Source organism: Melanerpes formicivorus, unplaced genomic scaffold (assembly GCF_026170545.1).
Source record: "Melanerpes formicivorus ecotype bairdi unplaced genomic scaffold, bMelFor1.0.p_v2 SCAF_3, whole genome shotgun sequence".
NCBI classification, from domain to species: domain Eukaryota; kingdom Metazoa; phylum Chordata; class Aves; order Piciformes; family Picidae; genus Melanerpes; species Melanerpes formicivorus.
Genome location: NW_027142355.1, coordinates 28,075,214 through 28,088,687, shown reverse-complemented (window position 1 = coordinate 28,088,687; position 13,474 = coordinate 28,075,214). Strand labels below are relative to the sequence as shown.

The following is a 13,474-nucleotide window of genomic DNA, read 5'->3' as shown; positions in this document are numbered from 1 at the left end:
GCTCACAGTGATGCTAATGACAACTTTCACATTCATGTCAGCTGAGCATGTTCAAGATCCCTGAGAAGATGGGGAGTAACAGTTGTTCTGAAACTACAAAATATTCAGTTAAAACAAAACAAACAACAACAACAACAAAGGGGGGGCACAAGGAAATGTACCATTTGAAGATAAAAATTACTTGAAATAATTCCATAAAACACAACTAGTAAAGGGGGCATGAGTGTGTGAAAGTAGCTGAGTTAGCTGCAAAACGACCAGATCACAGAGCAGGGAAAGAAACACTCCCTGGGTTCTGGTGGTGCTGAGCATAGCCCTTGCTGATACTGCTTTAAGCAGACCAAGAAATACTCTTACGTTTAGGGAAGAAGTGTTCAAAGTTAAGCCTTGAGAGAGCTTAACATATAAAAGGTGGTGGAATCTTTCATGTGAAAAATTACACAATAACAATGACTGATGGGATGCCTTTGTAAGTTCTGAATTTGCTATGTATGCTCGTAAGTCAGCTCTGGTGTTAACAGCAATGGGGAGATACTGTTATGAAAAACACTCCATTAGCCATTGACATTTTAAGCAGTTTGGACCTGATCCAGGGAAGGTTTTAAATTACTAACATACCTCGCCTTCTAATGTAAATTACAAAACAAAAAAAAAAAGCCTAATCCATGCTCAGTTTCTACTTTATTCACCAGCATCAGAGATGTGAAGGCTAGGAAAGAGCCCATAGCAAAAGCATGTGTATTGCTTAGAAGACTCAGTGTCCAGTCTGTCTTTAAGGTGGCATTTCACCGTTTTCTAATGAGCTAAAAGAGTTTTGGAGGCTTAGGTGTCTGCATGCCAGGGCCTACTCAAAGAACTTCCTTCAGAGGTGGATGGAACGTGTGGGATCGCAGCCGTTGTCCGGTAAAGGAGGGATCTGCGTCCCGATTTGAGCTCCTATTTGAGCATCCCCATCTCTGCGCGTCTGTCACCACCGCGTCAGGGAGCGGCGGGAGCTGTCTCCCTGGCGCTCGGCACCGGACGCCCTGCGAGGCCGGGCCGCGGTGCGGAGTGCAGTGCTGGAAGCGAGGTACAGGGTGCAGTTTGGGGTGGCGGGCGGGGTGCAGCCCCGGGTCCGGCTCCACTAGGTGGCAGGACGCCGAAGGGCTCGACTTTACTGTCCGGAGCCAGGGCGGGTTAAGTCCTGCCTCTACGCATTGTCTGAGGACATGATAGAGTGCGGACAGTTTCCTGGAGTCCTGCCTGCCCCGTGCTTCTTACTGGTTTTGTCATTAATAAAGCAGAATCGGGAAGGATCGGAGGGAAGTCTGAGACACAAAGGATCGCGGTTCGGTGCCAGGGTAAGAGGGCACTTCTTTGCTATTCGCAGTCTGCGAGGCAGAATCGCCAAGGCAAAGAGAAATTCTTTATGAAAACACAGTGGGGTGCAGCGAGAAGTGGTGAAATACAAATTGTCTGCGAAGTTTGCAAAGACTAACAGCTGGTTAAATTGCAGCGCAATCTATAAGTCCACGAAGAAGCACGTTTGCCTCTTTAACACAGCCAGTTTTAGAGAGGAATGGCTGCATGCTTGGGAATATGAGACCTTTTCCGTCCGTATTTTTGTAAGTTACCGAAGTAAAAGGAAACCGGGTTGTGTAAATATCACAATAAAGCTTTAAATAAAATGAAATCTGATACAAAATGAAATTGCAGGGGTTTCCCCCCCTTTTTTTCTTGTAATCTCTGCTTTCTTTTAAGCATTCTTCTACTGTGCGCTCTGAAAGCTGTGGTATTGTGTGTATGGCACGTGTGCAACGCTTCAGAAACAGCGTTAGTGTTAAATCCGGGTGCTTAGTCTAAACTTCTGAAGGTTACACCTTCAGTTCCCGTTCTTCTCGGTTCAGGTTGCTGCGCCTGCCAGCAAACTTGAAAAAACTAAAGCAAGTGTATTTTGAAGCGGTTACGATCGCGCTCCTGTTCACATTAGTTCTCTCCTGGGCTCACTGTCCGATCTTTGCTCCAAGTCCCCTGCGCCGCTGCGCGCTCCCACGGGACCGAGCACAGGTGTAGGGGGCAGCCCGGGAGGGGGTACAGGGGCTTCTGGCTCAGGCCTCGGGTAACCATCAAATCTAAATCTCGCTAAACGCGGCTTCGGTTTCCACGGGTCTCAGTGGTGCTGTAGGCAGGCGGCCGGTGCGCTGGGGCAAGCTCCGCGGCGGGTAGCTGCGCGCTGGGGGGTCGCCGTGCCCTGTGAAGTGGGCTCTACTCGCTGCGCCGTCCCCGCCTACCCGGAGCGAGGGCAAAAGGCAAGTCTGGAGCGGGATAGTTTTCTCCACTGGTCAGGAGAGGGGCTTAGTGCTGGGAGGAGGCTGGAGGTCTGGCTGGGGTGACTCGTGAAGCGGAGTCGACAGGTGGAGTTAACGCACTGGCCGAAGGGGGGCCGCGGAGGAGGTGGCGGGAGGGAGCCGCGGGACGCGCCCGATGCGCGGAGCTGGGGGAGGAGGCGGCGGTGTCGCTGAAGCGCGCGGGCTCCAGCCCTCCCGCTTTTGAACCTGGCAAAACAGAGGCGGGGAGAGGAGCAGGGGCAGGCGGTGACATCAGAGCCGGCCGGGCGGATAAGGTGGGAGAGCCGCAGGAGCGGATCGAGTGAGGCGCCAGTGATTAGTGGCTGCCGCCGGACCGCTGCGGGCACCATGCAGAGGTCCCCCCTGGAGAAGGCAAACATCTTCTCCAAACTTCTCTTCAGGTGGGAACCGTGGCGCGGCGGGACACGCGGGCCCGGGGCAGCGGGCGTGGGCAGGCAACGGGGGCGCGGTGGGGGCTGCTCTCCCCACCCTACTCGGTGGAGAAGGGGGCCGAGCGCTGGGCTCCAGTTAGCTCTGGAAAGGTTTGCGGGGAGAGCAGTGTGAGTTTTTCTTGCTGCCAAATGATGAGAGCTCTCTTTTTTGTTGTTGTTGTTGCTGGGGTTTTCACACTAGGAAAGGGCTCTGTCAGTCAGGTGTCATAAACCCTCCTTGGACCCGGACAGATGAATTTATGGCATAATTTGAGCAACCTTTGGTAAATTGCTCAACTAGCTAATCTCTTATTTCACTGTAAACGGTGAGAGCACGGCGGGGTGGGGAGGGGTGGGGGTGAGGGGAGCAGAGGAGAAATGCTTTCAGAGCAAAGATTCTGTTTGGCTTTTCGGGTGCTCCAGCATTTGCTCAGTGCATGGGTGCAATACAAGATCTTACTGGAAACAGTTTCTTGAAAGTGTTCTCATGAAAGCAAAGTCCCCGACGTCTTCTCTTTCTCACAAGTGCAAAAAAAAGAGAAGAAGGAGCAAATACCAATGCCTGGGCACAATGTACTTCATAGGACAATACAGAAGCATAAACGTGTTTTACATGACAGTGCTAGAAATGACACTGCCAGCTGGAAAGAGCAAATAGTCTTTCTGGCTTTGGCCCACGTGCTACTAGTTTTGTCAGGGTGCTGGTTCCCCCCACTTCTGTTACTTGAGGGTCTTTCAAACAGCAGGGAGTGGAGGGAGAAAATCTTGTGTAAGAAATGAACATGATGACTAAAATGGGAACATGTGATGTAAAACCATAACATTGGCATGAGATCTCTGTCTTACCAACTAAAGTCTTTTAGCTCACTTTTTAATCCTTTTGGGATGCCTTTCCTTTTCAGCAGGTTGGATCGGACCTTTATTGAATGTGTATTAGGGGAGTGGGTCTGTAAGATTTACTCTGCCTTCCTCTCCCACCTCAGCTCATTTTAGTGGGGAAGGTTCCCAAATGGACCTAAAGTTTTACAAGCATCCAGGTAAAGATGAGGATGTACTTCAGTGGTGCTGCAGTGGGAAAGAAGTTGTACCTGCTCTCAAATACTGTTAAGAGCCAGAGAGTGTGGATTATGTGAGTATAAGACTTTAGTTTTCCATAGGGAAAGCTTCAGTCAGTGCTTTTATTGTGGACAAGATACAAATATATAGGAAATAAAGCTGCATATTAAATTCATTGCTCAAGCAGCCACTTGTGTCCATTTAATTTTATTTATTTGTAAAGCTTCTGTTGGAGCTGCTCTCTTCTGCAACCTGTGATGCTGAAAGTGTCAAGAATAAAACCACAATGAGATAAGGCAAATATTCTTCTGATTAGTTAAAGTTCCTGTAGCTGAAACCAGATGCAGATCATGCTCATTAGGTGTGTAACTGACTAGAGCAGAGAAATTTCTTCATAAAACTTTACGGCAACATTGTTTCATATCAAAAGCAGGCTGTCAAAAGTCAACATTGTTTGCTGGGTAAAACCAGCCAACATCTATAAAGTAAATGTTTTTCGTATCTCCAAAATGATATTTCTGTGAATGACAAAGTCTTTGCTTACTTGTGTTTTACCACACACACTGTCAATGGCTTTGCTTAATCACAAACGTACAAAATAATTGCAAAGGTCACAAAGGTGAAAGCCACAAGGCAATAAAATTCATGACGCCTGAACTTGCAGCAAGCATGTCTTTGTTTTTAAAATAATTAAATAAATAAACATTTTTTGAAAACATACTTTCTAGTGATGAAACTTGTTACCTTCTTTTACAATGTATCCCTTCAGTCTTCAAAGACTCCATCAGTTTCTGTCTCACCAAAAGTAGATCAGGATCAGTGTTGGAGATTATCGAAAGGTAAGTTATCACAGAACAAAGATTCCTCAAGGTATGAGAACTCCATAGTGCTTTGAAGTATATGATTTGTGATGAGCTTTCCAAAGTCAGAAGCACTTGCTACATATCAGTAACAAGAGACCTGGCCACTCAAGTGGAAACATCCACAAAGTAGTGATTAATGAGTGAGATTGGAACAAGGATTTTTTTTAATGTCAGAATATTCTGGTAGCATTTCAACACATTGCTGTTTTCTGATATTGGTCGTGTTTAGTTAATCACTCCAGAACATGCCTACCTTTTAGTACATACTTCCATGAAAATGTGTGAGACAGAGCTCAAGGGCATTATATCTGATATGATTAGTCAGTTGTTTCTTTAAACAAACAAACAAACAAAAGATGCTGCCATGTACAAGTACAGAATGCTTTAGTGATGCAGCTTTTATAGGAGTCTCCTATGCAATCATGTGAAGAACCAATCTGAATATAATGCAATAGCTTGCACTAGCAGAAGTGACGCTAAAGCATTAGTTGTTATTAGTCAGGAATTTTTGCTGACATGTAATATTTTTATTTAATATTGGATGAGCTGTTATCAGCATCTTGATACCAGCATCTATAAACGTACTGGTAAGGTTTTATTGCTTCACAATGCGCCATATTTGGGATAAAGGCACAGATTTAAATGTTTTCAAGTCAGAATGGAGCTCCTTGCTTGTAAGTGGGTAATTTAGACATATTACAGTATGGTTTGTACGTCTTTTCTGTATTGTTTATGCCCCAAAGTGAGAAACTGTCATGTGGGTACAAAGAATAATATTTTAGGGAAAATGTTACCTTTTTGTTGAAATTCTAAGATTAATGACTTTTTTGGGACAAACCAGGATAATTCCTTGGAATGATCACGATAGGAAGAATTTAGACATTAGAAATCAACATTCATCCTAAAATTTGAACCATTTTTTGTTTAGAAACTGAGGTTTGGTGGTTAAAATTTGAGGCATGAAGACAAGTGGTTTGAGATCTTCCATTAGGATGACACTTCTAAAACACAAAATACCAGGTGTTTGAAGTTTCAGAGTTTCCTTTGGATTTTTATTCCATTTTCCTTGCTACATTTTCAGATTTGATCCCTTTTGTTTCCAAGCACATGCAAGACATCTATCTGTGCACTGGAAACTTTTTATCTTGTTTAAACAAAACGGAGCTATATGCAGAAGCAGCCAGGTGGTCATGTGCTTAAATTTGTGTTCATTGTGAAGCTTCATTTTTGTCTTTATAACAGTTACATAAGTTCTTAGAGCTTTCCAGGGTCAAGGCCATACCTTTTGTAGCAAATAACATCAGAGCACTTTACAGTCTCTTAGTTTTTATTGTAGATTAACTGGGATCAGGAAGAATTGTTACGGTTTTATTAAGGCAAGTTAATTAATTAATTAATAGTATTCTTTTTAATCTGGGTACTGGAACACAGAACTATTGTTCAAGTTTCAGGAATAATTGCAACTCAGAGACTATTATGAATATTTATTTATTTATTAAATATGAATATTTAGATAGTTAAATACAAAATCACAAAAAGGGATCCTTGTAGTACTGTCTCTAGCCACATACTTTTGCTTTGATACTTGCCAAATGTGACAAGTGTCTTGGCAAGACCAAGTAGTTTAATGCCTGACTCATTATGAGATCCAAATGAGTAAATGAGAAATGAAAACTAAGCAAGATGTTGTGCTGTGCCTTGTCATGGTTGCTTTATTCCCATCTCCCCCACCACAACCCCCACCCCCCAACTGGAGAAAAACTAACTTGCCACCTTTTTATACATCTATCCAGTGGTTCAAAGAAAAATTTAGCATGCAGAAGATAAATCTTGCATTTCTTTTTCCTGTGGTGTGTATGCTGAGAAGGATGGGAAAAGGAGTTCAATTCCACACTTCACCTCTGCTAGGAAATAGGACCAGTGTGACCAGTGTATGGTAATGATGGCAGTTTAATTATCTCTGGCTCTGCTACTCTTTAAAACATAAGAGCGAGAGTAGTCTACTGGGTAAGAAACTCATCTGCAAGTTTTGATTTCTGTTCTGAGGGCACTTTCTATGATGTTTGTTAATAGCCTTTAGAGTGCATAGCAAAATCCAGGACTTAGGTTTTGAGAGTATCTAGCTCATGAGCCACAGACATGATTATTTTTTCACTCTTTCCATCTTAATTTAGTAATAATTTCAAGTTTGAGAGTGCCTTAACCAATACAGTTTCTAGTTGGAAAAGGTATTCTTATGAAAATTAATTTGAATCCTTTCAAAGAAAGGACACAAAGCCAGACCTGCCCTACACAGTCCCTGCTGTATTCTTGAACTATAACTCTTAAGATTTAATACCAAAAGAATTTTCATTCCATAATAGAGAGGGATTTATGTGCTTATTTTCCTGGAGAAGTTTGGGATTTAATGTGTACATTTGTCCTCAAAACTTTCTCTGAAACTGTTCTGTTTTCCTAAAAATCCCAGAAATAGTATAGGAAACTTAAAGACCTAATTCATGTTTATAAATTTCACTCTAGAGGGCAGATGGCTCAAAAAACATCATAACCAACATATATTTGGAGCATCCTGTACCAATACTTAGCTGTAGCCTCTTGCTCATCTTTCCTCTCCAAGCAGGGAGCCTCTGTGTATATTGGAAGCTCTGATCTGATGGAATAATTTGCACAGCATGATGATTCAGTTGCTGGGGCAGCTGGCTTAGGCACTTACACAAGGCAAATTCCTTATAGCTTGTTCCTAGGACTTTTTATGGGTCTAGTCACTGATTCCAGGTAATCAAAAATCCTGGCTGTTGGTGATAACCAAGCACAGATACAGGCACAGCAAGGCCTCCTGGTCATTTGTCTGTTGCCACAAGTGGTCCTTGGAGAGTCAGCCTCTGGAGACTTCAAAGATGTGGACAGAAATTTTGGATTCCTTTTGAAAAACTGATTTCTATTAATATTTCCAAGGTAAAACATAAAACTTGGAAGTGAGGAAAGGATGCTGAGTCTCCTACTCTGAAATAATTTCAGCCACAGGAATACCTTATTTAATAATAAGGCTAAATTTTGTCCATTGCTCAACCTGATACTGCATCTTTGGACTAATGAGCAGAAATACAAACCCTGCCTAGTGCAGTGACCTTCTCTGACTGCTTTGCACCTCTAAAGCACAGTTGCCTGTACCAAGTTGCATCTGCGTTTCTGAAATATTTGTAAATCTTCTTTTCCTCCTGCGGGAGGAAGGCTTTCCATCTTGATATTTAAAGTAAAATAACCAAGCATTTGAGAGATTTGAAGACCTTTTTGTTCACCCTGTTTGGTTTTGGTGAGATAGCAAATGATCCATCAAAACCCTTGCATTCTTTTTTTAATGCTGTAGGCAATGACATGGGAAGTAGGTTTATTATCTGACTTAAGTGATGCACGGTGCAAAATTTTGCAGTGCAAGCTTATAGATGCAATTCAACTGCCTTCCATGAGAGGGGCTATGTCTAGGTGAGATGAGCAAGAACTAAGAAGTTGTGTTTACATATCACTCTTTCTCATGTAAGCAAAAGGATCTGAATGAGTATTTTCACAACACGTAGTTAAACCAAGGCAGCATTCTCCTGAAGCTCCCCAAATTAGAATAGAATAGAATAGAATAGAATAGACCAGACCAGGTTGCAAGAGACCTTCAAGATCATCGTGTCCAACCCATCAACCAATCCAACCCACCTAATCAACTAAACCATGCAACCAAGCACCCCATCAAGTCTCCTCCTGAACACCTCCAATGACGGTGACTCCACCACCTCCCCAGGCAGCCCATTCCAATGGGCAGTCACTCTCTCTGTATAGAACTTCTTCCTAACATCCAACCTAAACCTCCCCTGGTGCAGCCTGAGACTAGGCAAGTCCTGAGTCTAGGTAAGGAGAGTATCAATAAGTTTTAAAGAGATATTTTAAAATGACATTGTTTTTCCATTGAAAACATAACCCTCCTTCTTTCAGGAGAGGGTTTGATCCTGAAAGGCAGTGGTTAGTGTGGCATACTGCAATACTAACACCTTGGGCATGGTGGTGCCTTAGAAGGAAATCTTAAGTGACAGCTGGGAAAAGTGCTTGGCAGCTTTCAGGTATATTCCCATGTTTTAATGTTGGCATTGATCTTTTACTATTTTTCTTTTCACCCAATTTTAAAAATAAAATATGTGAACCATTGTTGTATTTGAGTCAATCTGACATTTCACTTGTTTCAGCTTAACTCAGTTTAAGATTAACTATAAAATCTGGGATGCCTTTAATTCTCTGGAGGTAGCAATTACTAAGAAAACTAAACAAATTGACCCAACCTTGCTTTGTTCAAAGCTCAAGATAATTTTTGAAATCAGAAGATGTGAGATATTTTCTCATTACCTTGCAAGGGTCAGACCAAAGAGTCAGCAACATCAAATACCAGGATACAGAGAAGACCGGAAAGAGCAAGTAGAAAGAGAAGCATCCCCTAATTCAGGTTTAATTCCATGTTAGTGTAGTGACAATTTACACCTTGACACTTGGTATTTAAATAACAATCCCCAAAGCAATCTTCCCACCCTTGACTTCCTGTTTGAACTGTCCCAAATGTGTTCACCCATTTGTGGATGTGTTTGTACCCAATCACATATCGATCACTCGCATTGGAACAAATAACAGATTTGGAAAGAACCATTACACTTGATGTGTAACTGCATGCTAATTTGTTATGAAGTGTATCTATGAATGTGTGGTTTAGACAATGGAGTGCTAAATGTAGTGAAATTCATTGCTGTCACATTAGTGATATATCTGGGAGATGTTAAAATTCAGTTCAATCATGAATAGCACAGCTCTGCAATAGTTTTGCTGATGCAAGCTTTCTGTAACATTCTTTGACTTGTCTAAAGACTAGGAGAATCAAGTCTCTTTCTCTTATTTGTGCTATGGGATATATAACTGAGAAAAAGAATAAAAATGAAGAAACACCCTGTCCAAGCTCGTCTTTCTGTTGGGTATATGCTGAAACAGCCTTGCAAACCCTCTTCATAGCATATCATCACCACTATGTTATTTTGATAGCTTTGATAAATATTTGAGGCATATATTATGCTTGTCTTTGGCATATAAACAATGGACAGTTTTTAATACATTAAACTTACAATTATGTTGATTTTAATAAATTGCCTTTCTGCTAAAAATCTGAGTCTTAAAAAACATTTAGAGGTTAGATAATAACCTGAACAAGTTTCACTGCATTAAAACTGGGTGTGAAAAGGCAAGCCTTCCCCAAGAATTGCTGTGGAGCAATCCTAATTAAGATTCACTATTGAAATCCTGGGGTTTCAGCAGAACATTGATTATTCTTGAAATGGTGCTGCTCACAGCTAGGAGCAGAATCAATGATATTGTGGCTAAGTATTTTTTCCATATCAAATAACACCTCATGGGGAAGAATTGTTTATTAGCAAAGAAATTGAAATCTTAATTTCTGTGATCTGGGTTAAAACAACAAAAGCAGAAATCAGTATGGTCTGCATTTACCTGGCACTGTTGAAGCTCTGTGATGATTATGGGTAAATATTAAACTGAATGTCTTGCCTTTTTATTTTATTTTTTAAATAAAGGCAATATACTGAGGTTTTAATATAGTTTTCAGAATATGTAATGTGTTGTTTTAGAAGGTCACTCTGTGAAACAAAATAACTGCAACTCTCCTCTGTTGAGGGTAACCAAGGTGCAGGAATTCAGCTGCGGTGCATGGCAGTTGAGCTCTGGGGGCGTGCTGACTTGTCCCATGAGTTAGAAAGAATCATGCAGAGCTAGACTCACCCTTTACAGCTACATTGCAGAATGCTCAGAGAAGAGAGCTTGTGGTGCAGACACTCTTCCAGAGACAGTTTTGAGTGTGATAATGTGGCCACCTGCAGTATAAAATACACAACAATTTACAATTTGTTCTGCCATCAGAGTGATTGGTAACTTTTGGGAGAGGATGGGAGTGCAGAGCCTCTGACAGTGTCTGGTCTGGTTTGACCCTTTGGGAATGTTTGAGATGTACATGGTACCTCAGTCTTTTCCTGCAGTCAATAGGACTTTGTGGCTTTACAAACACCCTGTATAACTTTGGCTTTATCTTACCCCTTGGTGTAATGGTAAAAGGAGGGAAGGGGGCAAGGAGTATAATCAAGTCATGATTGTGATGCTTTGGAGCCTGAGATCTTTTCTTTCTCTGTCTGCCTTCAGTTGGGCTCTATTCCTCAGGAGATGCATGCATTTTGCCTAACTATATTGCCTAGAAGTGTCAGTGCATTGTAAGAGAAGGAAGTGAAGTCGTGGTCGCTTTTGTGCTGCTGAGTAGATAGTGCTGTGCACAGGACACCTGTTGGAATGGTACCAGCCTGATCAGGGACCCTTGCCGGAGAGCTGCTCTGCCTTGCAGGTCTTGGGTAGTCCTGCCCTGCTGCTCTGTCACTGTCCCCACACCCTGTGCTTCTTGACCTGAAGGGCCTGATGGAGCTGGGGAATCCCTGTGTCTGGTAGGAAGATCTGGGCAGTTGGCTTAGCAACACGGAGGCTCCTTCTGTCTTCAGTGACATGCAAAGCAGCCTTAAGGGAGAGTCAAATCCTATTGACAAGTTAACAGTCTGTGTTAATGCTCTCCGGAAAGCGAATGACATCTGTCCTTTCAGTACAATTCGCTTGAGTGGAATGAGACTGAACAGGCTGGAGAAAGAAATCGCTGTAGTAGGAAATCTATTATATATTGCTGAAGTGAATGACAAAGGAATGGTCATTAGAAATCCACCAAAAGAGAAGTTAAACAGTATATTATGTGTACGATATTTACATGTCGATCTTGTAAGGTATTTTTTGCTACAGGCAATCGATGATAGAAGTGGAACTTGTTTTCCTTCTTTTCTTCTTTCCTACTGTACACCCTTGAAACTTGTCCCCTGCTGGGTTCCATGTGTGTGTGTACCCATAATAACATTCCTAGTTAGTGACAAAACTGACAGCACTACAGGTTTCTCTTTGAAAGAGTTCATTAAGTGCCAGCCAGTAATCCGGTGGCATTTGCTAACGTAATGCTGCAAAGCCAATCTGTTTCCCTTCCTTCTTTCTCTCTTCCTTTCAAAAGAATTTTCTCGTTCTCAGCAACCACAACAAGTAAAAACTGAGAAGTAACACTGACAAATCATTTCTCTTAAGCCAAAAAATAGAACAGCCATATTTGCTGACAAACTCTGATGGAGCTGTGTTACCTGCTGATAAAGAAACATTGATAAATACAGATTATATTGCCATTTGAAACAAATCTATAGTGATTTTGCATTATGAAACTTTGCAAAGAATCCAGAAAATAGTGATAAGATGGATGCTGTTTGACTCAAAAGCTGGAGTTTGGGAGGACTTATGTATTCTAGGTCTAAGATACTACTTAAAATAAAATATATACTGTCTCTCACACTTCTTGACAGCGCAATCCAAGCAGCTGCTAAAAAATCTGCCTTGAGACAAACAGCACATGACAGGCCAACTCTTCCTATGATTACCACTCCAACCTGAAGCCACTTGGCACAGCTTGCAAATTGGCTAGATTTAGTTAGGGTGGGACTTCCCAGGAAGGCCAGGGCAGCTGGGAGATTAACATCTCTGTGCAAGCCCTGCCAGCAGCCTGCAGTAGGAACCTGGCTGTGGACTAGGAGGACCCTGGGGAAAGGTGTCAGCACTGCTCCTTTAGATGGCTGAAAGATTTAATCTACCATAATTGCAGCTACCATGAAAAGCAGAGAGGTGAGGACAAGGACTGCATTAAGTCTGTATCAAACATATTGATTTGGGAGAGTAGGATGGCTTAGGGACCACATAATTTTGGTATCACTGATGAGTGCACCCTGAACAAGAGTGGTACGGCAAATCTGCTAAGCATTCTGCTTTCCTTAAATGATAAACCAGCCACTTCACTTGCTTTTTAAATGTAGTCACATTCTGTTACTTCAGGCAGTGGCAAAATGCCAGGGTAGGTGCTAATCAAAAGTATAAATAAAATCAAATGTGTGCAGGGAAACAGCATAATGAAAAATGTTTTCCCCAAAGACACGAAGTCTGAAACTGTAAAGCATTTCTCATTTGTCAAGACAAGTTAAGAATTGCTTATTGCAGTCTCAAAATGTTAAGGGGCTCAGAGATGTTATCACTTACCTATGGTAGTGGGAATGAAAACAGTTGCTTAGGAAGTACTCTTACTTGCATTAGATGCAGTAGTGGTTTAGTGTCCTGTAATTTGCATTCATTTGATCATTGTCAATATATCTGTGTATATAGAACATTCAGTGAAGCCAGTCCATGAGAGTTTCTGATCCTAAATGACAAGGATTAGCCATTTCTCCAACTTTATAGGGCACCGGGTCTGCTAGCAACAGATGGAGTACATCTGTCTCAAAGGGGAAGAAAGATCCTGGTACATGAATTGGCAGGGATTGTCGAAAGGGCTTTAAATGAGGCTTGAAGAGGGAGGGGGTTAAAAACACGTGCATTAGAGAGGATCCTAAGGATAACCTTCAGTCTGCCATTTCAGTTGAGGTGGGAGATGATGACGATATCAAAATTGTCTGTGGCAAGTGGCAGGATGACACATCAGGGTTGGAAGGATGGGGTGATAGTAAGGGCCTCCAAACTGTTGCACTGAAGCATGCTGTGAACACTGCAGCAAGGTCTTACAGAGCTGATCCAAAGGCTTCTGAGATAATAGGAGACAGAAGGGTAGGAGCCACAAAGTGCCTTGGGGGAGCAGTGGAGTGCCCCTCTA

General features: G+C 42.3%; 1 protein-coding gene across 1 annotated transcript in view; it reads left to right on the top strand.

The window, feature by feature from the left end:
* Positions 1 to 2,583: 2,583 nt before the first annotated feature.
* Positions 2,584 to 13,474, top strand: part of CFTR (CF transmembrane conductance regulator) — a 91,457-nt gene continuing 80,566 nt past the window's right edge. The window contains exon 1 of the mRNA XM_068169824.1: positions 2,584 to 2,728. Coding sequence (XP_068025925.1) covers positions 2,676 to 2,728 — 53 coding nt within the window. The 5' untranslated portion in view covers positions 2,584 to 2,675. The remainder of the gene's footprint in view (positions 2,729 to 13,474) is intronic.